We start from the raw sequence: 27,581 nt of genomic DNA on the forward strand, positions 1-27,581 counted from the left end.
GGTTCTGTGGCTTCCCTTTTTCAGAACCCTTAGAGAAGCACTGAGCTTGCTTTCTGCCCAGGTGAATCCTTCCTCACCCTTGTGGGGGATACAGGCTGTATGACAGCAGATGCAACTTTCAAGTTGTTGGTAAACATGTTATATTTGCTATTTATTTGTGGGGTTTAATTTATATATCTGCTGATGTTGGAGAATTTTCTCTCATGTTGGGAGCATGACTCCTCAGTTGAGTGCATTGGCTGCCTGATGCTTGTTTGCTTGTTACATTTTATTCTTGATTTTCTAGACCAACTCTAAACAGAACAAGGAGGTTTTGCATTTGTGGGTGGGTGAGAGGCTTAATCTGAAGGCAAAAACCCTTACAATTTTCTAAATTACTATGATTTTATCCAAGTGCTCCTGTAATTCACTACAGATTTGAAAGGAACACTGCTCAGAATTTGTTGCTCAGTGGTAATTGTTACTGTCTGCTTACCCAGCAGATCTTGAGGTGTTCCACTTTGTTCAGCAGCAGTGCTTTGCATGGTGTCAGTGCACTGCTTAAGTAATTGTTTCATAGAATTACAGAACAGAATCCCAGAATCTTTTGGTTGGAAAAGACTTCTAAGATTGTTGAGTCCAACCCCTAATGCAGCACTGCCAGGTCACCACTAAACCGTGTCCCTCAGCACCACATCTCCATGGCTTTGAAACCCCTGCAGGGATGGGAACTTCACCACTGCCCTTGTCAGCCTGGGCCAGGCTTTGACAACCTTTTTGGGGAAAAAATTGTTTCTTAACCTCCCCTGGCACAACCTGGGGCCATTTCCTCTTGTCTTATCACTTGTTCCTTGGGAGAAGAAAGTAGTCCTCCATAGGTCCTTCATCATTGTAAGTAATCCAGCTGTTCTTCCCATGCAGTAGAACCTGTTCTGCTCTTCTGTTTCCATTTGCAGTACTGCACCATGACACCAGCCTCAGCAGATAGCTCTGATGGCAGTGAAAGGTGGTGCACAGAGTTGAGCCAAAGTTATTGTAGCTCTGGTTTGGACTACTTAGAAGATACCTTTGAGTCCTTCAGTGAAGAGGAAGAAGACTGCTGGCAGGAAGAGAGTAAACCATCTGAATCATGTTCCACAGAGGATTTAGAGGGGTCTGCTGTGTCAGATATGTTGGAAGGACAAGATTGTGCAGGTATGTAGAACTTGCCAGGTTTGAGACTGTCTTTCACAGCTTTGAATCATTGTGGCGGAGACTTAAATCAGCAGAAGTGGCTCAGTGCTCAGACACTGAAGTGCTGGAGTGGGTCCAAAGAAAGGCAACGAAGCTGCTGAAATCACCTCTGTGTCCTTCTTGGAGTGAGGGGCAAAACTGAACCCAGCAGTGCCAAATACAGGGGAACAATCAATTCTTTGGTCCTGCTGGCCACACTGTTGCTGATTCAAGCCAGGATGCCAGTGGCCTTCATGGCCACCTGGACACACACTGGCTCATCTCTAGCCACTGTTTTCCAACACCCCTAGGTTCTGGGCAGTTTTCAGCCACTCTGCCCCAAGCCTGGAACATTCATGGGGTTGTTGTGACCCAAGTGCAGGACCCAGCACAACTGACCATATTTTACTAGTCTGTTTAGTTTTTCTCTCTTTCTCTGCAGCTGTACAGGTACTAAGACCGTGGATTTCCTCCCCCCCTTCAAAATCAACACGACTTCAGAATGTATTTTGTGGAAATTTGTTCCCCTGTTGAATCAGTTGTGTTAATTCTTGAGTTAGATGTTTGCCATGGTTTAGTTCCTTTCCCAAGCTGAGGGAGGCAGCAGGGCACTGATTTTGGCAAGAACAATGGAGCAGCTTTAACCAACACAAGGCTGTAGTGTCTGGAGGAGGAGGAGGAGGGAAGAGAGGCAGGAAGGATGGTGTTTGCATGTACTGGTTATGCAAGCAACTGTGTGAGCAGATGGTGGGATGCAAGTCCTGCTTAAGTCTTTCTAGAAACTGGGTCAGAGATACTATTTTTAATTGAAGAAAAGAGCAAGAAAGCTGTAGTTGAGCAAAAAATAATGGAAGCAGAAGGGGAATCTTCCTCAGTCTGTATGTACATGGGAAGTGAACACACTTTTGTAGGTCACCTGTGAGACTGGTGTGCAAGGGAGATCCTCCTGCTCAGATATGTCATGGCATTGCATTTGCATGGAAGCATCCTCAGACTGGCCATGTATTGTAGGGTGGGAAGACCTGAGATCATTCTCAGGCTGCTCTTAGTTGTGTAGCCCATTCACAGTGCTGATGAGTCAACATTAGGAGTTCTGACTCATCTTCAGCATTTATCTTTCTATGACTGGTTTTCCAAGGCTGCCATGTAGTCAAGTGAGAAGACACTTAATGTAGATCGTCTCAGCTATAGTAGAGAGGCTCCTCTGAGGTAGTTCTCTTAAAATACTTCAGAATCTTATGACCATGTGATTCATAGAGAAATTGAGAAGGAGCTGAGGAGTTCAAGTTCATTGAAGGAATAAGCCACAGTTTAACACTGAGGATGCTTTTCATCTCCACAAAGCTTTCCCTTGAAGGTCACACTTGGGAAGATTCTATCCTCTTAATTTCAGGCAACTTTCTACTTTTTGTTTGTGTTCTTTGGTGGGCAAGGAGAGCCAGTGTGGTCACTCAGCCTTGAGTAGCAAGTTCCATTTCATTAGCTTGTGTAGATGTGTATTGTGATCCATTCTCTTCTCTTGGCCTGTCCTATTGCTTGTCCTCTCAGCAGCAAAGCACTTTCCAAGGCACATTATTATGGTGCTTCTGACCACTGTCAATAAGAAGAGCACAAAATGAGGCTCATGCTTAAGTTTCTTTCATGCAAACACAGTACACAGTCATGTGACTGACAGGTTATCCCCAAATTCGTCAGCATCATGGAATCATTAAAGCTGGAAAAGATCATTGAGTCCAGCTTTTAACCCAGCACTACCAGGTCACTAAACTGTGATCCTCAGCACCACATCTACATGTTTTCTGAACACTTCTGGGGGTGGGGATTCTGGCACTGGTGAGGCCACATTTCAAATCCTGGATTCAGCTGTGGGCCCCTCATTCCAAGAAGAACATTGAGGTGCTGGAGCAGGTCTAGAGAAGGGCAACAAAGCTAGGGAAGGGTCTGGAGAACAGGTCTGGTGAGGAGCAGATGAGGGATCTGGGGTTATTGAGCCTGGAGAAAAGGAGGCTGAGGGGAGAACTCATAGCTCTACAACTCCCTGAAGGGAGGCTGGAGCCAGATGGGGGTTGGTCTCTTCTCCCAGACAACAAGTGATAGGAGAAGAGGAAACAGCCTCAAGTTGTACCAAAGGAAGTTTAGGCTGGGCATTAGAAGAAACTTGTTCTCTGAAAAGGTTCTGAAAACACTGGCTCAGGTTGCCCAGGGCAGTGGTGGAGTCCGCATCGCCGGAAGGGTTTCAAAGCCATGGTGCTGAGGGCCATGGTTAGTGGTGACCTAGAAGTCCCGGGTTAAGAGTTAGACTTGATGGCCTGAAATTTCTTTTCCCACCTAAACAAATTCCTGTGAAACTGAGGGTATCCTTCACCATGCTGGAGGACCTTCACTTGCTTTGCATTCCCATCTGTAATGAACAGGCTGATATTTCAGACAGTTTGTATCAGTCCTGTATAATCTGCAGACCTCTCTCAAATGCCGTTTGCTGCCTGGGCTGTCAGCAGGTTACCCCAAACTGCTGTGCTCAATTGTACAAATGCAATTTAGATAATGAGGAAAATGTTATCTCGAGATGCAGGGTCACAGTCTTTCTGAAGAGGAGTTATCAGTTACTGCCTTTCAGAATTACCTCTCCTTTAGCCATTTGATCTTCTTAACATAGAGTGTGAGTAGAGCATAACAACAGCAAAATGCCTGCTATTTTCCTATTAAGTCAAAGTTAGACATCAAAGGAAAGGGAAACTCAGTAAAGATCATCTTTATTTTGCTCCCTGTGCTCCCAGAGATTTCAAATGTCAAGCTTCAAGATGTAGCTGCGTACAGAAAGCCAAGTCTATGTAGGTCACTTTAGTTCTAACCCACCCAGCGGGGTTTAGAATGTAGACATGGAGCTTAGCTTATCTCCTTTGCTACACACCGAGCGCCTCTGTTATCACAGCAGCTTCTCGGGCGACTTTGTTGTGCTTCACTGTCTAAATACTCCCATGTTTTGTGACCTTACTGCTGTAGGATGCAGCCCTCTGACTTGATGTCCATGCTGGCGGTGTCTGGGTTTGCTCCTGTTGTCACCTGCCTCATTCCTCTGCAGGCAGGAGGACGTGGGGATGGATGGAGGACTCTGGGCAGCCAAGCGTCAGCAAAATGTACTCTGGAACAGTAATTGGGGCTGGCAGGGATCCTCTGTGGACAGACGTGCAGTGACATTTCAGTCTGCCACCACAAATGGAGACAGAGCATTGGAGCATGTCTGCTGCAAAGACAGAAAGGAGGGAATACAGGAAAGACATGAGAAACAAAGCCAAGCACCAGAGCAAATGCACAGATCCCCTTGTAGGACTCCCTTCTTTCTGCTGAAGGACAGGAGGACCTTCTGTACCTGGAAGAAAATCTGAGTGTCTGAAGAGTCATTGTATGGTTCCAAGACTCCCTTCTCGGGATTTAGTTCTCTGCTGACTGTTCTCATCAGATTTGTCCTTGTTTCAGTGAAATTATAGTCCTTCATCCTTGATAATTTTGATTCTTTCTGAGTCAGTTACAGAATCACAGGATGGCAGGGGTTGAAAAAGACCTCTGGAGAGCATCAAGTCTAACCCCCCTGCCAAGGCAGGTTCACCTAGAGAAGGATACACAGGAATACATCCAGGTGGGTTTGGAATCTCTCCAGAGATGAGAGACTCCACCACCTCTCTGGGCAGTGCACCTGCTCCAGTGCTCTGTCATCCTTAAAGAAGTTTCCCCTTGTGTTTAGATGGAACTTTGGATGTTCAAGTTTGTGCCTGTTACCCCTTGCCCTGTCACTGGATACCACATCCCTCCTTATCCTTCTTAACATAAATTAGTTACTGCTAAACATGAATTAGTTACTATTAAACATGAATTAATACCAAAATTGATATCAATATGAACAATATTAAATTGATGCTGTTGTCCACCAGCTTTCCCAGGTCTTTCTCTACAGAACTGCTTTCCAGCAGGTCAGCCCCTCACCTGTACTGCTGCAGGGGATTATTCTTCCCTAGGTGCAGGACTCTACATCTGCTATGGTTGAAAGTCTTGAGGTTCCTCTCCCCCAACTCTCCATCCTGTCACAGAATGCTAGGTTGGACAGGACCCCAAGGATCATCCAACCATGTGTCTAGGTCTGTCTGAATGGTGGCATAGCCTGATGATATGTCAGCCAGTCCTAGCTTGGTACCATCAGCAAATTAGCTGAGGGTACACTGTCCCTTCATCCAGATTGTTGATGGAGGAGTAGAACAACATCTCCTGAGGCCATGCAGTGCTACCTGGTGTCATTAGGTGGTGATGCTCATGAAATACTGTATTGATTGGCTATGTTTAAGCCTGTGGAAAATCTCCCACCAAGCACTGAATCAAGTTGTAAATCCATCCATACCTGCCTGTCTCCCAGCTCAAATTTATTCTTCCATGCCACTGGGAAGGATAAGAGCAGACGAAAAAGATAAAGAGATTGTTTGAACAAGGTCATAGAAAGAATTAAGGAAGTGATCAGTGAAGCTTTAGGGGAAAAGATTCTCTAGTGTAATTGCATTGCCTCAAAAAATATAGTGTCTCCCTGTAGGTTGTAGAATGTCTTGAGTCTCCACCTGGAGTATGTGTCCAGCTCTGGAGTCCTCAGCACAAGAAGGACATGGAACTGTTAGAGTGGGTCCAGAGGAGGCCACAGCAATGATGGGAAGACTGGAATCCCTCTTCTGTGAAACCATGCTGACAGAGTTGAGGTTGTTCACCCTGGTGATGAGAAGGCTCCAAGGAGACCTCAGAGCAGCCTTCCAGCACCTGAAGGGGGCTACAGGGGTGCTGGATAGAGACTTTTTACAAGGGCTTGTAGTGTTAGGGTGAGGGGCATTGGCATTGGGCTGGAAGCATGGAGATTGATACTGGAGATTAGGAACAAATTCTTTACAGTGAGGGTGGGGAGACATTGCTCAGGGAGGTTGTGGTTGTCCCCTCTCTGGAAGTGTTCAACACCAGGTTGAATGAGGCCTTGAGCAACCTGGCCTTGTGGAAGATGTCCCTGCTAATGGTAGGAGGGGTTGGAAATGGATGATCATAGAATCATAGAATAGTTTTGGTTGGAAAAGACCTCTAAGACCATCAAGTCCAACCATTGAGCTAATGCCACCGTGTCCCAAAGTGCCACATCTACACATTTCTTCCACACATCCAGAGATGTTGACTCCACCACTTCCTTGGGCAGCCTGATCCTTAAGGTGCCTTCCAACCCAACCAATTTTATGAATGTATGAATTTACTGTGTAAGCTCCTGCAGTTGTTATCCAATGTGTATTGAAGTCCTGAGCTGCAACATCATTCCAGTCATTGCCTGCAGGCTTGACACTGGGTTTTGTTCTTCATTAGATAATACAAGGTCACAGAGATAGGAGACAAATACTTCTCCTCTCTCCCTGATGCAGTAATTGATGGTTGTGTGTTGTTGATTTATGCCTGACAGAAATGACTGAGCTATTAGATGGAGAACTGGATGCTCTCAGGGCTTTTTGCACCCTTAAGATAAGCAGCATGTGTCGGCAACTCATCTCTGAGCAGGCAGAGGGTGGCAAGGCAAGGAGGCTGCAGCATGGATTCACAGCAAAGAAACCCCAGACAAGTGGCTCCAATCTCATCATTCCTGCTCAGCTGATGAACAGAATCCACCTGGAAAATATCCGAGAGACAGTTAAGCAGGTACTCCAGGGAAGGCAAAATGGAGCTTTGGGCTGCATTTTTGGGAGAGCTACTGGGGGGGAAAAAAGGATCAGATCAGCCTGGTCTTGCTGATGCCTGAAAGGGGTTTGGGCTTGATAGCTCAAAATTTCCTCTTCCCACTTTTCTGTTAGACACCACTGCAGAACCTGCTGCCAGGAAAAAGAAATAAATTGTGAAATATCATCTGGTGATAAAGTGGTGATTTGTGTGACTGAACAAGGCTGGGGTGGTCAGTTAGTGCAGGCCAGGATAAACCCTGCATCAGGTGAGGAAAAAAGCCTCCTCTTCTGCTTGTGTTTGCGCCTCTTTGCTGAGGCATTGGAACGGGCAGCCCAGGGAGGTGGTGGAGTCACCATCCCTGGAGGTGTTCAAGGAACAAGAAAAAGGGGAAAACCTTCCTGATTTGCTCTAGATAGCCCAGATCATGGAAGCTAAATACCCTTGGCCAGGAATACGCATTGCAGTGCCCACAGGCACGTGGCATCTCTTCCCGGGGATGCTGTGGATCCTTCCCCTCTACTGGGGCACCCCAACCAACCTTCAGGCAGGGAATCAGGATTAAAATAGTTGGTTCATGCACACTCAGAGCAGTCTTGAGAAGACTGAGAGGGGATCTCATCAATGTGTATCAATATCTGAGGGGTGGGTGTCAAATGGAGAGGGCCAAACTTTTTTGGGTGGTGCACAGTAGTAAGACAAGGAACAGCAGGTTGAAGCTTGAACATACGATTCTCAGCATGAGGAGAAACTTCTTTACAGTGAGGGTGACAGAGCACTGGAACAGGCTGCCCAGGGAGGCTGTGGAGTCTCCTTCTCTGAAGACTTTTAAAACCCACCTGGCTGCATTCCTGTGCAGACTACATTAAGTGATCCTGCTCTGGCAGGGGGGCTGGACCCAATGATCTCCTGAGGTCCCTTCCAACCTCTAATGTACTGTGATACTGTGAACATGTGGGCACGGCACTTTGGGACATGGTTTAGTGGCCGTGGTGGTGTTGGGTTGATGCTTGGACTTGATGATCTGCCAACCTTAATGAGTCCATGATTCTTATTTATAGCAGTATTCTACATGCCTGTGCTTGGAGATCAGTACAGAATGTCTGCAGCTGGGAAGGGATTTCTGATAAAAAATGAGCTTTGAATGGTAATTAGAGTCATTTATTTTGCTTTATCTCCATCGCATTTGCTGGCTTTAATTTATTGCCACAGAGCATTGGAAAAGTGACAGAATATTCCTCTGCAGAGCCTGGGCTAGGTGAGCAGGGACTCAGGCTTTGAAAGTCACTCCTGGTAATTATTTCAGGCTGCCTCTTTGTGAAAATTGTTTTGAATCTGCAGCAATCTGCACTTTTTCGTTGTGTTGATATTCATATTTACTGCCCCTTTGGAGTGTGTCCAGAGAAGGGCAATGAAGCTGGAGAGGGGTCTGGAGAAGAGGTCTGGTGTGGAGCAGCTGAGGGAACTGGGCTGTTTAGTCTTGAGAAAAGGAGGCTGAGGGGAGACCTCATCGCTCTCTACAGCTCCTACGAGGAGAGGCTGAGGGAGCTGGGATTGTTTAGCCTGGAGAAGAGGAGACTCGGGGGAGACCTTCTTGCTGTCTACAACTTCCTGAAGGGAGGTTGTAGCCAGGAGGGGGTTGGTCTCTTCTCTCAGGTGGCCAGCACCAGAACAAGAGGACACAGTCTCAAGCTGTGCCAGGGGAAGTTTAGGCTGGAGGTGAGGAGAAAGTTCTTCCCAGAGAGAGTTGTTAGCCATTGGAATGTGCTGCCCAGGGAGGTGGTGGAGTCCCCATCCCTGGAGGTGTTCAGGAGGGGATTGGACATGGCACTTGGTGCCATGGTTTACTCATGGGGTCTGTGGTGACAGGTTGGACTTGATGATCTTTGAGGTCTCTTCCAACCTTGGTGATTCTGTGAAGATTGGAGCCAGGTGGAGTTGGTCTCTTCTCCCATGGAACAAGCGATAGGATGAGAGGAAATGGCCTCAAGTTGTCCCGGTGGACATTTAGAAGAAACTTCTTCACTGAAGGGGTTCTCAAAGACTGGAACAGGCTGAACTGGGAGGTGGTTGAATCCCCACCTCTGGAGGTGTTTAAAAGATGCAGAGATGGGGACACGAGTTAGCACCACACTCTGCAGAGTTAGAGAATGGTTGGAACTCAGTGATCTTAAAGGTCTTCTCCAACCAAAAGGATTCTGTGATTCTTCATTTATGTGGGTAACACTAAGTCATTCCTGTGTCCATTTGTTTCTTTCTTTGCCTCCACTTAATAACATTATTATCCAAAGGAAGAAGACAACAAGTGAGGCTGGAGCTAAGACTTTCTAGGGTTCATTCCACTGCTTTTTGTATTTCTGTAACCAGGTGGAATCCATGTAAATTGAATCAGAGAAAATTATTGATACTTCAAACCTGCACATATTTGGGATGTGTGTAATGCTAATAAATACACTTAAGATTTGGTGGTGGATGAACTAACAAGGAGATAATAAGTAGCACTATTTGTCTTACAAAGAAAACTGTAGAATTTTGTTTGCTTTCTGACTCAGAGCTGCATAAAGATGTCTGAGCTGATTCCTTCAGAGTTTGTTTACCTCTTAGAATTTGCAAAGGTAACCATAACCTCTGTGGTTGGTATTTAAGGCTAGATGTGTACTGTCAGCAGAGGAACACTGCTGTGAACACAAGCATCAGGGAAGCTTTGCCTATTATAAGAAGTTTACTCTAGATCAGTGCTGTGGTTCTGAGATGCAAGGAGATAATTTGAAATGAAACCGAGTTATTACAGAGTCAAAGAATGCTTTAGGTTGGAAGGGACCTTTAAAGCTCATCTAGTCCAGCCATATGCAGTCAGCAGGGACATCTGCAACTAGAGCAGGTTGCTCGGAGCTCCAAACAGCCTGACCTGGAATGGTTCCAGGGATGGAGCATCTCCCACCTCTCCAGGCAACCTGAAACAGGGTCTCACCACCCTCAGTGTCAACCATTTCTCCCTTCTCTCCAGTCTGAATCTCCCTCTTTTTGTTTAAACCATCACCTCTTGTCCTGTCACATCAGGCACTGCCCAAAATTCTGTCCCCAGCTTTCTGGTCAGCTTCTTGAAGTCCTAAAAGGGCACCAGAAAGCTTCCCTGGAGTCTTCTCTCCTCCAGACTGAACAACCCCAGCTCTCTCAGCCTGTCCTGAAAGGGGAATAGCTGGGAAAAAGTAAATGTGTAAAGTGCAAACATTCAGCCAGGCTCTTCAGGATAATGGAATCATTTACAACTGCCTACAAAAGTAAATCTTTGGTTTTAGATGGTACTTCTCTATTCTTATTGGCTGTTCCTAGTACAGTGCCCATCTTGCTGGGACAGACAATGCTCATTGCATCCAAATCTCATCTTTCAGGTGACAGAAGCTGAAATCCACCGACCTTCAGTGTGCCCAGACTGTCAGAAGAAGGAAGCAGAGCTAGCCAAGGTTGCCTTCCTCAGAAGAAAGAAGGTGCTGATGGAAAGTGCTTTAATCCAGGATAAACTGGAAGAACAGATTTACACCAGAGTAAGCAAATAGTGGTAAAAAAAAAAGTAGTAATTTGTCTCATACTTTCTGTAGCTAAAGAATCCATAAGCCACATTTCCCCCTGAATTGTGGCCACGTCAGACTGACCTGAATGCAGAGCAAGTCAAAATAGAATTTGGCTTCATATCATTAACAGAATGCCCAGGACTAACACACTGATCCAAGTCATTTGAGCTTCTCTGATTTATGGAGGCTGTAGGTCTTTCCCAGGGTGCCCTGGCAGTGTTTTGAATCCAGCTTGATTTTTTTCCCCACAGTTTGGGGCAGATCACTGGCCATACTCTTCAACAAGGATTTTACACAGGATGCTTTAAAAAGCTGCCTAGTTGCTTTGAAGCATAGAATCAGAACTCTTTCAGTTGGAAGAGACCTTCAATATCGTTGAGTCCAAGCTTCAACAGGGAAGGATTGGATGTAGCTGCCATTGGTAGACTTGTGTTAAAGGAATGAGAAGTGCTGGGAATACAAACCCAAGTCATTTCCATGTTTCCTTTTTCTTTCAGGATGTGATTACACTTCTAGGAGAAGCAGTCAGAGACCTTCCCAAACCTTCAGAGGATCCCAAGAGCTTATGGCAAAGGCTGAAATGTCCGAAGATGTAAGGCCTGAAAGTAGTAAAGATAACTCAAGGACATAAAGAACTGGGAGAGTCTGGTACTGAATGCCAATGATGGTGGTTATAACCTGCTCTGGCAGTGATGAATTGGGTGGTGGTGCAATGCTCTTGCAGGTGGAACCAGATATGCCCAGACTGCTGGTGTCTGGGATGTGAGTCAACTTCTTCATCCTTCCCAAATGCAAATATTGCAATTGAACCACACACTTCTGCCAAATTACAGGAGCCAACACCTCCTATTATTAATCTGACAAGTAATAAGTATTGTTTTTTCCTGGGATGGCTTCTGGGATTTCAGAGCAGCTCACAGCTGCTTCCATCCATAAGGAAATGATTCCATTTTTCAGGCCAGGGAGGTATAATTACTGGCTTTCAGCTCAATTTTTGCCCACTGTCTCATGTTAAATTGAGAGTGAGAGCCCCAGGTGGAGGAGAAAAAAGAAGGTTGCAAAGGAACTCTAGGAAGGAGTAAAATGAAATGGGGTATTTATAGACCTGGAATAATGAGACTATAACAGAAATTAATCAGCAAGGCTGCAGATGCCAACAGGACGTGAAATGATAATAAATTAATCATAGAACCTATGTAGGATAGGTGTCCAGGAGGAGAAACAACAAGATTGAAAAACATAGAATAAAATTGGAATAAGATGCTAAATAATATTTTTGACCTGTTTTTAATCTACTTTGGAATCAGTTGTAGAGTTCTGTGATTTTTTTTTCAAGTGGCAAAGTGACTCTCTTTCAAAGAATGGATCTTCACAGCCCAGACCCAACTGTGTCCTGAGCTGATCCCCAGCAGCATGGGCAGCAGGTGGAGGGAGGGGATTCTGCTCCTCTTCTCTGCTGAGACCCCACCTGCAGTGCTGGGGCCAGTTCTGGAGTCCTCAGCACAGCAGAGACATGGAGCTGTTGGAGCAGGGCCAGAGGAGGCCACAGCAATGATGGGAGGGCTGGAAGCCCTCTGCTATAAGGTCAGGCTGAGAGGGCTGGGATTGTTCAGTGTGGAGAAGGCCCTAGAGAAACCTTCTGATGGCCTTTCAAAACTTCAAGGGACCAATCAGAAAGCTGTGGACAGACTTTTGAGCAGGGTCTGTGGTGGCAGGGGTGATGGTTTGCACTCAAAAGCAACATTCAGACTAGAGACAAGGGAGAAATGTTTGACAATAAAGGTGGTGATACCCTGTCCCAGCCTGCCCAGAAGGGTGGGAGATGCCCTATGCCCAGAACCATTGCAGGTCAGGCTGTTTGGGGCTCTGAGAAACCTGCTCTAGTTGCAGATGTCCCTGCTGACTGCACAGGGTTGTACTGGATGAGCTTTAAAGGTCCCTTGCCACCCATTCTCTGATTCCCTATCTGGGTGTATGTGTCCAGCTAAAATGGCTCTAAGCTGGGCGTCTCAGTGGGTTAGACAATGAAATCATCTTCAGTGTAGCCTCAGAAGCTCATTAGAGCTGTCAAGAGAGAGAAGGGATAACTGGAATGGAATCCTTTGGAACTGTCACTTTGTTGTTGTTACCTATGAACACAGCTCTCAGCCCTTACAAAAACCACAGGAATTCAGTCCCAGGACTTTAAATAGAATCATAGAATGCATTGAGAGGGAAGGGATCTTTAGAGATCATCTAGTCCAACCCCATGCAGTGAACCAGGACATCTGCACCTATACCAGCTCGCTCAGAGCCACAACCAACCTGACCTGCAGTGCTGCCTGGGATGGGGCATCTCCCACCTCTCTGGGCAACCGGGCACAGGCTCTCACCACCCTCAGTGTCAAACATTTCTCCCTTTTCTCCAGTCTGAATCTCCCTCTTTGAGTTCAAGCCATCACCCCTTTTCCCTGTCACCACAGGCCCTGCTCAAAAGTCTGTCCCCAGCTTTCTGAAACAGGGATTGATTCTAAGTAGAAGACAACATTTTGATAGTTGTGTCTTCAGTACAGAGATGCTTTCTAGACACACTGAAGGATTTCTGTGCAACTCTTGTTGCAAACTCCTCTCAAGCCTTCATGTAAATCTATTGAACTCTGAGCTGTTTGGGTTTGGTATCTGACAGTATTTGTCTGTAAATCACTTTTCACACTCAGTGGCTGTGCAGTTCGTGTTTGTTTGCATAAACGTTACAAAAGACAGTTCCAATCACTGCTCTGAAAAATCAAAGCACATTTTGCTGCTGTCTGTTGCTTGTTTTCCTGCTGCTCACCACAGCTCTTTCATTATTCCATCAGGAATGAGAAAAAGAGATCACTCTGAGATCTGAGTGTCTTCTGCTTTCTTGTAGCCACTCTTAGGGATACACAATGGGACAAAGACTGTGTCTCTAAATAACCGATTTTATCATCCTGCAGTGTTTGAATCTGGAGATCCAAAACATCTCATGCGGAGGATCATAGAATCATGGGATAGTGGAGGTTTGAGGGGACCTTCAGAGATTGTCAAGTCCCCCCCTGCTCAAGCAGGGGCACCCACAGCAGCTTGCCCAGGATCACAGTGTCCAGATGGGTTTGGAGGAGACTCCACAGCCTCTCTGGGCAACCTGCTCCAGGGCTCCAGCACCCTCAAACCAGAGAATTTTCTCCTCCTGTTCAGATGGAACCTCCTGGGTTCCAGTTTGTGCCCATTGCCCCTTGTCCTGTCACTGGGTACCACTGGGAAGAGTGGCCCCATCCTCTTGCCCCAAACCCTTTAGCTCTTGCTGAGCATTGATCAGATCCCTTCTCAGTCTGCTCTTCTCCAGGCTCATCAGCCCCAGGTCTCTCAGCCTTCCCTCCTCAGACATCATCCTCATAGCCTGTGTTGGACATTGTCGAGTACTTCCCTGTCTTTTGACATGGGGAGCACAGTAGGATTTAAGGATAAAAAAGGTAGATAATTTAATTTCCTTTTTCCCCTCACAGGAGCATTCCCCCTTTCACTTTCCTCAGCAGCAGCTTTTTCTTTTGGTCCAAAGAAATGCTCTAAAACTCTGATCAAGAAATATTTATTCATCTGCTGCCTTGTTTGTGCTCACTGGGGCATGAAAGGAGCGAGTTGGATCAAGGGTGATTCATATGGTAAGCAGCTGGAGGACTGGAACAAATCAATCTGCCTCTTCAAGTCCTTTGGAGGTTTTGCTCTTAGCTTTCATGCTATAGATGGTTGCAATATTTAATCTTCTGAATGATTGGTGCTGTAGTAGAGTTTGGTGCTCGGAAGCTTGGGCAGCAACAGAGGAGTTTGTGGTAGATGCATGGTTTTATTCAGGTGTGTGTGGCTAACCTGTTCCATGATGTTGTGCTTCATAACTGACCCTTTGGAGAAAATGCTGTCTCTCAAATTGTCATTAAAATCAGGTTCCTGTGGACAGCAGCAGTGTCATGTCCACCTTCCTTTGCCCTAAACTTCTTCATAAATAAAATGAACCTGGCTTCCAGGCTCAGTCATTCCATAGTCCTCTTTTCTAAGCCTGTTGGGCCATGGGACTTTGTGTCCTAGAGGAGAAACAAACTTCCATCTTATTCACAGTAGGCTTCTAGCACTGAAGTTGTAGTGTGATCAACTTGCCTGAGTGTGACTGGGAGCAGGAGCTGGTGCGCTTCCGGCTCTGGGCTTTTGAAGCCTTTGGATTACTCTCCCATTCTTCACCTGGTAATTTTAGCACCCTTCAGGATGATTTCTCAAAGGATGGCTTTTTAGCATCTCCATGCCTAAGAGCCAGCCTAGACACTGCCTCCAAAATGTTCTTGCCTGCCGTGGAGATGGGATTCTAAATGCCAGTGTGTCTGAGAAATGGGCTGTATTTTTGTGAAGACATCTATTAATGGTAGGAGTACTACATCTGCCTTGTGTTTGTGCAGCTAGCTAACTCCCCTTTGCCTCCACAACTGGTTCTCATGACCTTATCCACCACTGTGTGTAGCATGATCTGTATGGGGGGAGGTTGGGAAATGAGTGTACAGAATCATAGGATCCTTAAGACTGGAAAAGACTTTCCAAGATCAAGTCCAAACATTAACTGCTAGGTCACCACTAAACCATGTCCCTCAGCACCACATCTCCATGGCTCTGAAACCCCTTTAGGGATGGGGACTCTACCACTGCTCTGAGCAGCCTGGGCCACACATTGAAAACTCTCAAGGGGAAGAAATTGTTCCTCATGTTGAATCTAAACCTCCCCTTCTTTTCGTATCGCGTGTTCCTTGGGAGAAGAGTGATGATCTTTGAGGTCTTTTCTGACCTCATTGATTCTATGATTCTAAGAGAGCAATCACCACCTGGCTCCAGCCTCCTTTCAGTGAGTTGTAGAAAGCCAGAAGGTCTTCCCTCTGCCTCCTTTTCTTCAGGCTGAGCAATTCCAGTTCCCCCAGCTGCCCCTCCTCATTCTCTAGACCCTTCTCCAGACCGTTCCCATTTTCCAGACCCTTCACTACCTTCATTGCCTTTCTTTGGACACGCAGACCTGTCAATAAGGTGCCAGGTCCCCTCTTTTGTCCAATCAGCTGTGGAACTGATCAGGATCCCTTAAAAAAGAACACCCAGCAACCATTTTCCAGTGTCTGCCCATGGCCATCCACTGCTTATTTATTCATGTCTTTATTTTGTAATAAAATAGTACTGTTTGTTCTCACATAGACAAGTGTGTATGAGCCATAAATCCCTCTGCAAAATACTAGCTGGAGCACGTTCATACAATCCTCTAGAATGTTCTGTGCAAATTCATCTTTGTTTGTTTTCCCCCTTCTTTTGTGTGTGTGTGTGTGTGTGTGTTTGTTTTCAAGTTGATAGCACTTTCAGAACATTTACATCCTTCATCTTGACGTTTTTAAACAGAACATTGTTGCCGTTGTTGTTTTGCCTACAGAAGTGAAGTTTACAGCATCATCACAGTATTATAGCTTGTTTAAAAATACATCACAGCGTGAATGGTTAGTTGCAGGCAAGCTCTATAGGGCAGCAGGGATTTTGGTTTGGGTTTTGTTGGGGTTTTTGTTGGGTTTTTTTTTGCTTGTTCTCTACTTGTTTCAAACGACGACATAGATGAAGAGCACACCCGTCACTCTGGTAGCAACTGTTGCTGCTGCTAGGCTGAATCACAAGAGATCTGCCCGGCTTCCTGTGACATCAGATTACAGGCTATGAAAGCAGAAACACACCAGGGCAGGGCTGGGTTGAAAAATCATCACAAGCCCACTTTAAAAAGTGCAGTCAGGGCTTGCTCTTTCCCTTGGGAAGCTGCGTGTCCTTCATCCACTTGTGCTTGGAGTGCTGCTAGCACCTCCCAGCACTGAGCCCTACCTGAAGGAAATACAATCATCGAGTGGCTTAGGTTGGAAGGGACCTTGGAGATCATCCTCTACAACCTCTATGCCACGGGCAGGCACACCTACCAACTAGATTTAGTTGTTTAAGGCCTTATCCAACCTGGCCAGGGGAGGTTTAGGCTGGATGTTAGGAAGAAATTCTTCACAGAAAGGGTGGTTGGCCATTGGAATGTGCTGCCCAGGGAGGTGGTGGAGTCACCATCACTGGAGGTGTTTAAGAGAAGACTGGATGGAGGGCTTGGTGCCATGGTTTAGTTGATTAGATGGTGTTGGGTGATAGGTTGGACTCGATGATCTCGAAGGTCTCTTCCAACCTGGTCTGGTCTATTCTATTCTATTCTATTCTATTCTATTCTATTCTATTCTATTCTATTCTAAATCTACCTTCAGGAAGGGGGCATCCACAACCCCTGGGCAACCTGTTCCATTCTCCAAAAACTTCTTCCTAAGTTCCAGTCTAAACCTACTGTCCTTCAGCTTAAAACCATCCCCTCTTGTCCTCCTGCTAAACACCCTTATGAAAAATCGCTCTCCCGCCTTCCTGGAGGATACCCTCAGGTATTAGAAGGCAGCTATAAGATCTCCCCAGAGTCTTTTCTAGGCTGAACAATGCCAGCTCCCTCAGCCTAGCCTCATAGTAGAGGTGCTCTAGCCCTTGGATCAGCTTTGTGGCCCTCCTCTGGACTTGCTCCAACGAATACTAGCTTCCTACCTGCTCACACACTTAGGGCTCGGTCCCGTGTGCTTTCTACATGGGCACAAAGACTTCTCATGCTACAGGCTTCTACTGTGGGGTATCTGGGGATCTGATTTCCTGAAAACTCCACCTGAATTTCAAAAGCTTCACCCAGATTAGCTGTTCAGTGCAAGACGACACAACTGCACGGGTTTTCATCACAAAATCACCCTTTCAGTCTCCAGCATGGGGTTGGAAGGGACCTCTGGAGATCAGCCAATCCAACCCCACTGCTCAAGCAGGGGCACCCACAGCAGCTTGCCCAGGGTCGCAATAGCCAGGTAGGTTTGAAAGCTCTCCATAGAAGGAGACTCCACAACCCCTCTGGGCAGCCTGCTCCAAGGCTCCAGCACTCTCACAACAAAGAATTTTCTCCTCCTGTTCACTTGCAACCTTCCAGGTTCCAGTTTGTGCCCATTGCCCCTTGTCCTGTCACTGGGCACCACTGAGAAGAGTCTGGCCCCGTCCTCTTGCCCCCCACCCTTCAGTTCTTGCTGAGCATTGCTCAGATCCCCTCTCAGTCTGCTCTTCTCCAGGCTCAGCAACCCCAGGGCTCTCAGCCTTCTCTCCTCACAGAGATGCTCCAGGCCCCTCAGCATCTTTGTAGCCTCCACTGGACTCTCTCCAGTAGTTCCCTGGCTCTCCTCAGCTGTTTCTTCTTGCGTTAACCAAAATCTGACCTTTTTCCTTCCCTGGCCCAGTGGATTCTTGACTGAGCACAGCTTTGAATGCCCTCTTTCAGTGACACAACAGAGATTCAAAACGCAGGATTGGATCGGGTTTACTTCGCACAAATGAGACTAAATATAGAAATATATTTATAGATAGATATGTCTAATAAAGCTGTAGGAAATTCTCCAAACTGCTAACAACTCTTAGAAATGAGATAAAACAAGGAGAGGGTTGCTTGGAAATGTCATAGTTGCTGTTCTTTTAGCAGGTTCTGCAAGAGCATTTGGTGGTGGATGCCGTTGGGGTTTTCTTTATGAAACAAGTCCAGATGTGCTTTGGAAAATGCTCTTTTCGTGATCTTTCTGATACTCCTCTTGTGCTCTCTGCAGTTTTTTACTTCTCAGTTTCCACTTGTGAAAGCAGTAGGTGAGGAGGGATGTCATTATCAAAGAGAAAATGATAACCAGCACAACTACCAGGGCGATAGTGGAGGAGAGGGACCCCTCCAGCTGCTTCGTTTCAGCGTCTCTCGTTGTGTTCAGTGTAGCAAAGTTCTCATAGTCTGTTGAGGCCAGAAGTGCAGGTACAGAGAGTTCCTTGAACTTGGGCCTCATTGGGATTCAGCAGCTGTTGTCACTCAGAACCACTGCAGAAGGAAGAGCTGTGATTCCCCCGTACCCTGTGTCATTCATGAGAGAGTGTTCTCCTCGGGTTCTCCAGGCACAGCTGATGCTCAGAGGCTTCGTTGGGTTATGAAGCTAGGGAGTGTAGGAGGAAACCCCGTGGCTCACCACAGTGACAGCACAGCTCATCAATATCCAAAGGTGGGAAGTCAGAAGGTGCTGTTCAGCTGCCTGCCAGTTGGGGAATCTTTGTTTTCTTGAAGAGAGAATTGAAGAAAATCAAATCAATTGTTCCAGTAACACGTTGATGGCAGGGCTTATCCTCAGGCTTCAAAGCAGAACAAGCACTGCAATGACTTTAGTTTATAGCTTAGGAATTAGTTCATCAAGAAGTTGTTTGTGGTTTTTTCCTGCCCCCAGATATTCCCAAAAGTGAAGGAAATCAAAAGCATATTCTTGTACTGAGGGGCAGGATTGGTTTTGCTAACATCACAGGCATTGAAAAAATCAGCCACAAACCAGGAGCTCTCCTGTTACTAGCCAGGGGGGTTTCTTTCCCCCTCTTCTTTGATATCTGCTCTCAGACTCAGCTTGTCTGGAGAGGATTTTGATTTGGGGTTTTGGTCTTCCTTATGTTGGAGTTTAGGAGATGTCCTCACTGATTGGAAGTCTGGAATCTGGCAAAATGACCTGGGTGAAAAACAACACAGGATTATTGAAGAGGTTAGGTCCCCTGAAGGCAGCCAGCTGTAATCTAGGATTTAAAACCCTCACTCTTTCGTAAGTCTGGTGGAATTTCAAATAAGTCACTTGGCTTTGATACATGGCAAATCCTGTCTCCTACAGGGACAGGCTGAGAGAGCTGGGGCTGTTCAGTCTGGAGAAGAGAAGACTCCAGGGAAACCTTAGAGCAGCCTTTCAGTACCCAAAGGGAACTGGGAAGGGACTTTTTACAAAGGCATGGAGTGACAGGACAAGGGACAATGGCTTTGAGCTGGAAGAGGGGAGATTTAGACTGGAGATTAGGAAGAAATTCTTTACAGTGAAATTCTTTACCCTGTTCCAAGACTGATTTTAGAGTTAAATCTGATGAGGAACAGGGATGAGGAACAGGGCGGTTCTGCTCTTCCTGATTGGCTTCCACTCAGGACAGACGGATTTGACCCCAGGATATTTAACTCCAAGGAGCTGCAAGCCCTTTCAGAGCTATTTATTTCCAATCACAGGTTGCTCTAAACCCCCTCTACCCTGCTTGAAGACCAGAATTAGGCTTTAGAGACCTTGCAGCATAATTGTTTGGAGATGCTCCACTTGATGGGGTGCAATTGTAACCCACCCTCTTCCTAGGAATCTGTGGTTCATCCTTCTCAGGCTAGCAGAGAACCAAGGGTCCCTCTTGCTAATTAGCAGCAGTCCTTGGTGGTAATAAAAGCTGTTTACTATAGATCAGCATTCTGTTGATGTTCAGAGATGTAAATGAGCAGTGCTTGCCAGTTTGGAACAATATGTTCACATAGTCAAAAATAAATGTGGGTTTTAAAGAAAGTTTCAAAGGGAGATTTTTGTCCTAAAGCACACTAAACAAAGAGGTGTTTGTAAAGCTGACTGAAAATCCCAGCACTTCTTTGATGGATACCTACGTGTTGCACTGCTGCCAAGTTGTGGAGCAGGAGGTTATCATAGAATCACAGCACCATAGAGTGGTTTGGGTTGGAAAGGACCTTAAAGATCATCTAGTCCCAGCCCCTCTGCCATGGGCAGGGACACTTTTCACCAGACCAGGTTGCTCAAGGCCTCATCCAGCCTGGCCATGAACACCTCCAGCGAGGGGGCATCCACAACCTCTCTGGGAAACCTGTTCCAGTGCCTCACCACCCTCACTCTAAAGAATTTCTTCCTAATCTCCAGTCTCAATCCACTCTCAAATCCAGATCAAATCTTCCAGCTCAAATCCACTGTCCCTAATCCTGTCACTATAAACCCTTGTGAAAAATGTTCCCTCAGTCTCTCCTGTAGCTCCCTTCGGGCACTGGAAGGCTGCTCTAAGGTCTCCCCAGAGCCTTCTCTAGGATGAACAGCGCTAACCCTTGCAGCCTGTCCCCACAGGGGAGGTTCTCCAGCCCTTTGATCATCTTCATGGCATCCTCTGGACCTGCTTCAACAGTTCCATATCCTTCTGGTGCTGGGGGCCCCATGACTGGCTGCAGTGCTCCAGGCAGGGTCTCACTAGAGCAGAGCAGAGGGGCAGAATCCCCTCCTGACCTGCTGCTCTCACTGTTTTGGATGCAGCCCAGCACACAGCTGCTTTCTGGGCTGCCAGCCACCATTGCTGGCTCATGGGGAGCTTTTCATCAACTGACACCCCCAAGTCCTTCTCCTCAAGGCTGCTCTCGAGCCAGTAAGATGACAACAGGATATTTCTGTGCTGCTTGGCCTGCGTTCAACACCTTTCTTAAGCAGCCAAAGGAAAGAAACTGCAATAAAATAACTTAAAAACCTGTGAAATACTTTTCTGATTTATGGCATAACAATGTTTCCATCAACCACCTGAAGTCCAGGAGGGTGGAATGCCTCAGCACTAGTGAAAATCAGATCTTGTCATACTTGCCTGAACCTGTCTCTGGTCTCATCTGTATCCACAGCTATCAGATTCCTGTGGGGAACAGAAAAGAAAGCAAACCATTAGCAGCTGGGACTGTGTGGTAGTGTTCCAAGAAGGTGAGTGGATGTTATTTGTGACTCCATTTCTCCATCAGTTCTGGAATGCTCTTAAAAAGCTTTAGTCTGCAAAGTACTGCTGTGCTGCAGCTGCATTTAGAGCTGCACTGGGAGAAGGAAGCTGCTTTTATGGATAAATCCCTGCTCTTCAAGCCAACATCTGAGGATGTGGTGCTGAGGGACATGGTTTAGTGCTTATCTGGCAGTGGTGGGTTAATGGTTGGCTTTGAAGATCTTAGAGAACTTTCCCAACCTTAATAATTCTATGATTCTCTTCATGGCTCTGCTGCAGGCCCTTGAGTATGACTAAACCACTCAGTGTCTGCTGCCACCACATTCTAGGCTGTCTTGCTTTTAAGCTTCTTGAGGGCAAGCCTTAGGAAGGTGATGTAGCAAATTTTGTGGAAACCATTTCCAGACATACTAAGGACAAGAAGGTAGTTGAGTGTAGTCAGCATGGATATATGAGAGAGGAAAGTAACTTTGACCATCCTAGTGGCCTTCTACAATGAAATGATTAGCCCACTGGGTGAAGGAGAACGGTAGATGTTGTTCATGTTGATTTTGGAGAGGTTCTGGTGGACAGCAAGCTCAATATGAGCCAGAATTGTCCTCTTGTAAAGTCCAATGGCATCCTTGCCTGCATTAGAGTGTTGTCTAAAGGTTGAGGGAAGTCAGTGTCTAGTCAGTATCTAGTATCAGGTGATAGAATGGGAGGAAATGGCCTGAAATTGTGCCAGGGGAGGTTTAGGTTGGAGATTAGGAACAATTTCTTTCCTGCAAGAGTGGTCAGGCACTGGAACAGGCTGCCCATGGAGGTGGTGGAGTCACCATCCCTGGAGGTATTCAAGAAATGTGGGCATGGCACTTTGGGACATGGTTTAATGGCCATGGTGGTCACAGGTTGAAGGTTGGGCTTGATGATCTGGGAGGTCTTTTCCAACCAAAGCAGTTCTGTGATTCACTGCTTATTCACCTCTACCCAGCACTCGGGAGACCACACGAGTTAAATACCTTGGCACCAGCTCCTGTGGCCATGTCCTGCTGAGACTGCAGTTGATGAGAAAGAGTTGTACCTCTGAATTTGGAGAACACTACCCATGTTACCTGTAGTCACACAAAACCACCTCTGGAGTCGAGTCAGGCTCCATCTACTGCAGCTTCAATGTTGATATGCTCTCCTGAGGGAACTTGGCATTAAAAAGCCTCCAAATATTCTTCATTGTCCATGCTCTAATTTGATTCAACAGCAGAGAATCAAACATTCTTATGTTGTTTTGTTGTTCTTGTGTGAGTCAGGAGTCCTCAATGTGCTTTGTCTGAACATGCCAAGTGGTATCTCAGGACTAGGCACATTAAATTCCTACTAACACTGAACAAAATGTATGAGAGAAAGTTCAGGTAGTCACACAAATAGTCTGAGTGACTCTTTATGGTCTGGAAATGCTGATTTGTTGGGAGGAGCTTTTCAGGGAAGGAAATCATAGCTGGAAGCTGGAAATAGTGATGGTTTACTTTGATACATAGGAGAAGCTGTTGATGTGGTACATATCCTTGCCTAGGGATGGACTTTGCTTCCCTTACTCATGTGTTCATCTCTGTTTGAACAAGCTAAGGTTTAGAGTACAACCTGGGGAGGACAAAACCTGCTTCTTGCTTTGGAATATCCTTAGGACAGGCATTTAGCCTTTCATTGTCTTCCCTTTTCTTCTTCAACCTTGACCTCTGTGCCTCTGAGGACTCCAACAGTGTAGAGACAGGTATAATTTTGAGGCTTGGTGTACTTTGGGGGGGTGGAAAGTATGAGCAGTTTGGATGGGATTTCTGTGAGGGGAATTAAGGAAATTACAGTAACAAAAATCAGTGTCTCAAATATTAATTCAGGTTATTGGCATCTGTCAAATGCTGAATTACTGAAAAGAGATAAGAATGTTGATCAACAGGTTGTTGATTCAACTGAGACTCCTCTCTTCTTATAAGGGCAAAACCTGCCTCTGTTTACAAGTGACTTAGTGACAATGATAGTCATAGAATGGTTTGGGTTGGAAAGGACCGTAAAGATCATCCAGTTCCAACCCCCTTGCCATGGGCAGGGACACCTTCCACTAGCCCAGGTTGCTCAAGGCCTTATCCAACCAGGTCTTGAACACCTCCAGGGAGGCAGCATCCACAGCCTCTCTGGGCAACCTTTTCCAGAGCCTCACCACCCTTACTGTAAATGTTAGACTGGACAGAGTAATGATGATTTGCATTAAAAAAACCAAGTCAAAGTGCCAGGTGGAGACCAGGCTTGTATGAAGTTTTAATTGGCTGTTGTTGGAGTTGTTTTATTGCTAGGGTAATTCTGGTTTCTGATTCTGTGCTTCGGTTAACACAGCTTCATGGGAAGAATGAAGGCCAGAAATCATGGGTGAGCTACTGCAGGTTTGTTGTGTTGAAGGGAAGCTGATTGTGCAGAGCTGGCCCTTGGGCTGACTCAAACTTCCTTTGACTTCCTGATGGTATCAATCAAGTCAGAATGCCTGATAAGGACACACAAACCAGCAGCAAGAGATAGAAATGTGTGACACTGCTCTCCAAGGAGCACAAAACCGTCTTTCTGAAGGGCAGGTGACTGACCTGAAACTATAAGCCTGCTCCTTGTGAACTAATATCAAAACCCTCTTTGATTTCAGTAGGAGACTCTTTTTCTCCTGTGTGTGTGTGTCATGCATTCATCCATCCCCAAGCTGCATTTTGAAGTGCTGAATTACTTCCAGTGTTCATATCATCTTAAATGGATATTGGCTTTTTAATACAGTTTCAGGCTTGCTTGCTTTCTGCCTTCAGCTTGCTTGTAATTTCCCTGCTGCCTTTCAAATTGTCTCTTCCATTTTTATGGCATTAGGGAGGAATGTGCCTCCTTTCCCCACATTTGCATCTTTTTGATGTAAAAACATTTGTAGGAAAGGCATCCCTGGCATTGTAAACCTGCGATGTAAACGAGCCTTACCTCCTCCTCCTGAGCCAGTGTGGCAAGACACCTCCTGATACACTCCTGCACAAAACTGCTGTGAAAGCCAGGATGGGAGGGAGAGTGAAGCAAAGCGGGGACAAGAAGGAGGGAGGGAAAGGAAGAAGGAATAGGAGAAGGAGAGAAGGCAGGGAAGGCTTTAAAAAGCAGGCAGTGTGGTGTTTGAGCCTTGCTGTTTATTTCTCACTGCATCTTAGAATCATAGAATTGGTTTGGTTGGAAAAGTCTCCGAGATCATTGAGTCCAACCTTCAACCCAACACCACCATGGCCATTAAACCATGTCCCAAAGTGCCATGTCCACATTTCTTGAACACCTTCAGGGATGGTGACTCCACCACCTTCCTGGGCAGCCTGTTCCAATGCCTGACCACTCTTGCAGCGAAGCAATTGTTCCTAATGTCAATCCTAAACCTCCCCTTGCACTATTTCAGGCCATTTCCTCTTCACAGAATCACAGAATCAACAAGGTTGAAAGAGACCTCAAAGATCATCAAGTCCAACCTGTCACCACAGACCCCATGACTAAACCATGGCACCAAGTGCCACGTCCAATCCCCTCTTGAACACCTGCAGGGACGGTGACTCCACCACCTCCCTGGGCAGCGCATTCCAATGGCTAACAACTCTCTCTGGGAAGAACTTTCTCCTCACCTCAAGCCTAAACTTCCCCTGGTGCACTTCATATTAGGGAGAAGAGATCAACCCCCACCTGAACTGCAGCCTCCTTTCAGAGAGTTGTAGAGAGCCATGAGGTCTTCTCTGAACCGATGAGGAAGACCCAAGGGCCAGGTTTGAGCAGTGTTTTAAATCTGCACAGAATCTCACCCATGCCCTTTTGACAACCTGTGTACATACTGGTACACATCTGGCTTTATCTTTGCCTGCTTGAAATCCTTTTGGATCTCTCAACGTTTCAAGTCTAAAGTGGTGATCAGCTTCCAGCTGAGAACCAGCTGGGCTTCCTCTTCCCAGTAGGTTGTGTGTGCTTCAGGGTATGGGCTTAAATAATAAACACCAGGTTGGTTGTGGCGTGGCTGGGTTCGTAGCTGTTGCACACCAGAGATTCATCTCAGGAGCTCAAAAATCAAACAGCCTCTTTTTATGGCTTTATCTTTCAGACTGTTAATGTCAAAACAAAAGAAGAAAAAAAAAGATGTACATTTGATTTTCACACATAGTCACCCTTACAAGCTTAGTTTGCATAAACCCCTTGTAATTACATCCAGCGATAGAGCTGGCAACTTAATAAGCAAGTCAATTAATCTTTTAATTAAGTGCATAAAATCCTACCCCTAGCCTCCAACTGTTTTTATCTTGGTGAGCAAGAAAACTCTGCTTTTAGCAGTTCTGTCTTCACTCTACTTGAGGTTTGCTTCTCCCTTATGCAAGAGGAGAAAAAAGGCTGGAAGCTCTAACTGGTTCCAGCGCCGCTCAGATCCCTAAGCCAACAGAAAGCTCAGCCTTGCTCCCATAAAAGGTTCAAGATCTAAAGGGGTTCTGATTCTTCTTAAAGCTGCAGAGGACTTGGATAGCTTTGGGGGACAGCTTGTGTAGGACAAGAGGAAGTTATTTTGGAGCATAACCTGATGTCATCTTACCCCTGCACTGAGGGATGCTGAGCAAAACAGGTTCTGTTGACTCAGGTGGAAGTTGAAGGCTGTGGGATGGCTTTTGTGCTCCTGAAGAACTCGGATGGGCAGGTATCTGTGCTTAACACATGTTTTCCTGGGCATTGAGCTTATAGAGAACACATATGGAGCTAATGCAGATTTTTAAGGTTGAAATTACTTAATTTTAATTAAGTAATGCCTGAAATGTGGAGTGATTGAAGCAACAGACCTGGTGTTCTACATTTAGAGTCTCTCTGAAATGGATTTTTCATCCCACTGATTTTATTCATCCCACTTACTTATCTCACTGAAATTACTGATGTTCTTCCCACTGATATTCATCCCACAGGTTTTTCATCCTGCTGAAGTTATGACTTCTCACAACTGTATAGAATCATAGAGTCAGAATCACAGGATCATCTCTGTTGGAAAAGACCTCTAAGATCACCCAGTCCAACCATTCTCAAACTCTGCCATGGCCGGGGCTAAACCAGGTCCCTCGGCAGCATATCTCTGTGGCTTTTAAACACCTCCAGGGATTCAGCCACCTCCCTGGGCAGCCTGTGCCTGTCTTTGACAACCCTTGGTGAAGAGGTTTCTTCTAATGTCCAACCTAAACTTTCCCTGGGGCATCTTGAGGCCATTTACTCTTGTCCTGTTGCTTGTTTCTTGGGAGAAGAGATAAACTCTCACCTGGCTTCAACCTCCTTTCAGGGAATGGTAGAGATCTAGAAGGTCTCCCCTCAGACACGTCTTCTCCAGGCTGAACAGCCCCAGTTCCCTCAGCTGCTCCTCACCAGACCTGTTCTCCAGACCCTTTACCAGCTTCATTGCTCCAGCTCCTCAATGTCCTTCTTTGAGTGAGGGGCTCAAAACTGAAGGCAGTATTTCAGCACAGGGAGTGTATTTTAATTTAGTATAACTAAATGGTAATTAAGTATTAATTCACTGTAAGTGTGATGTGCTAAAGAGCAGCAGCTTTCTAGGTGTGATTACAGCTTTCTTGTAACTGCATGAGTGGGCAAATGCTCTCTTTTGCCTGCACGGAGTCCAAATCCTGGTGGAAGTTGCTGGTTCATAGATTCATAGAATGATTTGGGTTGGAAAGGACCTTGCAGCTCATCTAGTTCCAATCCCCCTGGCCTTGGCAGGGACACCTTCCACTAGAGCAGCTTGCTCAGGGCCTCATGTTAGCAAGGAGCAACCTTCCAAGTGATGTTACAGACTGAATGCTCGATGAATTCCCTCCTTAAACCAATGCTCCTACAATGCACCTCTGCTACACATCTTTCAGCCTTCTTGTCTGTGTGGTGGTGTGAGGGAAGTTTATCACCCTGATCAATGAAATCCTTGTATGACATTTTGAGGGCAGCTGTAAAGCTGTGTCTTAAGTGCTCCCCACAGGCTGGGACTGAGGCATGCTGTAATAAAACCTGGTAGGAAGGGATGTGGAGGCTCATGCCTTTCACCTGCTTGTGTTTGGGGACAGCTTTGGATTCCCCCTCCCTCCCCCACCTTTTAATCTTGGCAAACTGCTGTGTCTCTAAACTATTCTGTTCCCTCATGGTGTTCACTTCAGCATAAGCTTCACTGCAGCTTAAAAACAGATTGAGATTGTTATTCTCAGAGCAGCACACCCTGCACCAGGGTGGATTTTCCTCATAAGCCATTCTTTATTTTACCTTCTGAAGGAACAGTCTTCTAGCAGCAGCTAAAAAATGTGTCCTCTAAATGTGGCTTCTTTTGTGCTAGGATGGGGGGCAAATGCTTTGAGCTGGAACAGGGGATATTTAGACTAGGGATAGGAAGAAATT

At 46.1% G+C, this 27,581-nt stretch overlaps 1 protein-coding gene across 1 annotated transcript; it reads left to right on the top strand.

Moving 5' to 3' along the window:
* The first annotated feature begins 940 nt into the window (after positions 1-940).
* Positions 941-12,194, top strand: C18H8orf48 (chromosome 18 C8orf48 homolog). The gene is made up of 4 exons (XM_054169561.1): positions 941-1,173; positions 6,662-6,894; positions 10,305-10,457; positions 10,982-12,194. Exons 1-4 carry the CDS (start codon positions 945-947, stop codon positions 11,078-11,080), a joined length of 714 nt encoding a protein of 237 aa, XP_054025536.1. The 5' UTR covers positions 941-944; the 3' UTR covers positions 11,081-12,194.
* The last annotated feature ends 15,387 nt before the right edge of the window (positions 12,195-27,581 follow it).

Source organism: Dryobates pubescens, chromosome 18 (assembly GCF_014839835.1).
Source record: "Dryobates pubescens isolate bDryPub1 chromosome 18, bDryPub1.pri, whole genome shotgun sequence".
NCBI lineage: Eukaryota > Metazoa > Chordata > Aves > Piciformes > Picidae > Dryobates > Dryobates pubescens.

What these genes read in the sequence shown, in the direction of transcription:
- C18H8orf48 (XM_054169561.1), top strand. Translation starts at nt 945, where the DNA reads ATGACACCAGCCTCAGCAGATAGCTCTGATGGCAGTGAAAGGTGGTGC. An exon ending in TCCGAGAGACAGTTAAGCAG is followed by an intron (nt 6,895 to 10,304) that starts GTACTCCAGGGA and finishes CTCATCTTTCAG; the next exon opens with GTGACAGAAGCTGAAATCCA. An exon ending in AAGAACAGATTTACACCAGA is followed by an intron (nt 10,458 to 10,981) that starts GTAAGCAAATAG and finishes TTTTTCTTTCAG; the next exon opens with GATGTGATTACACTTCTAGG.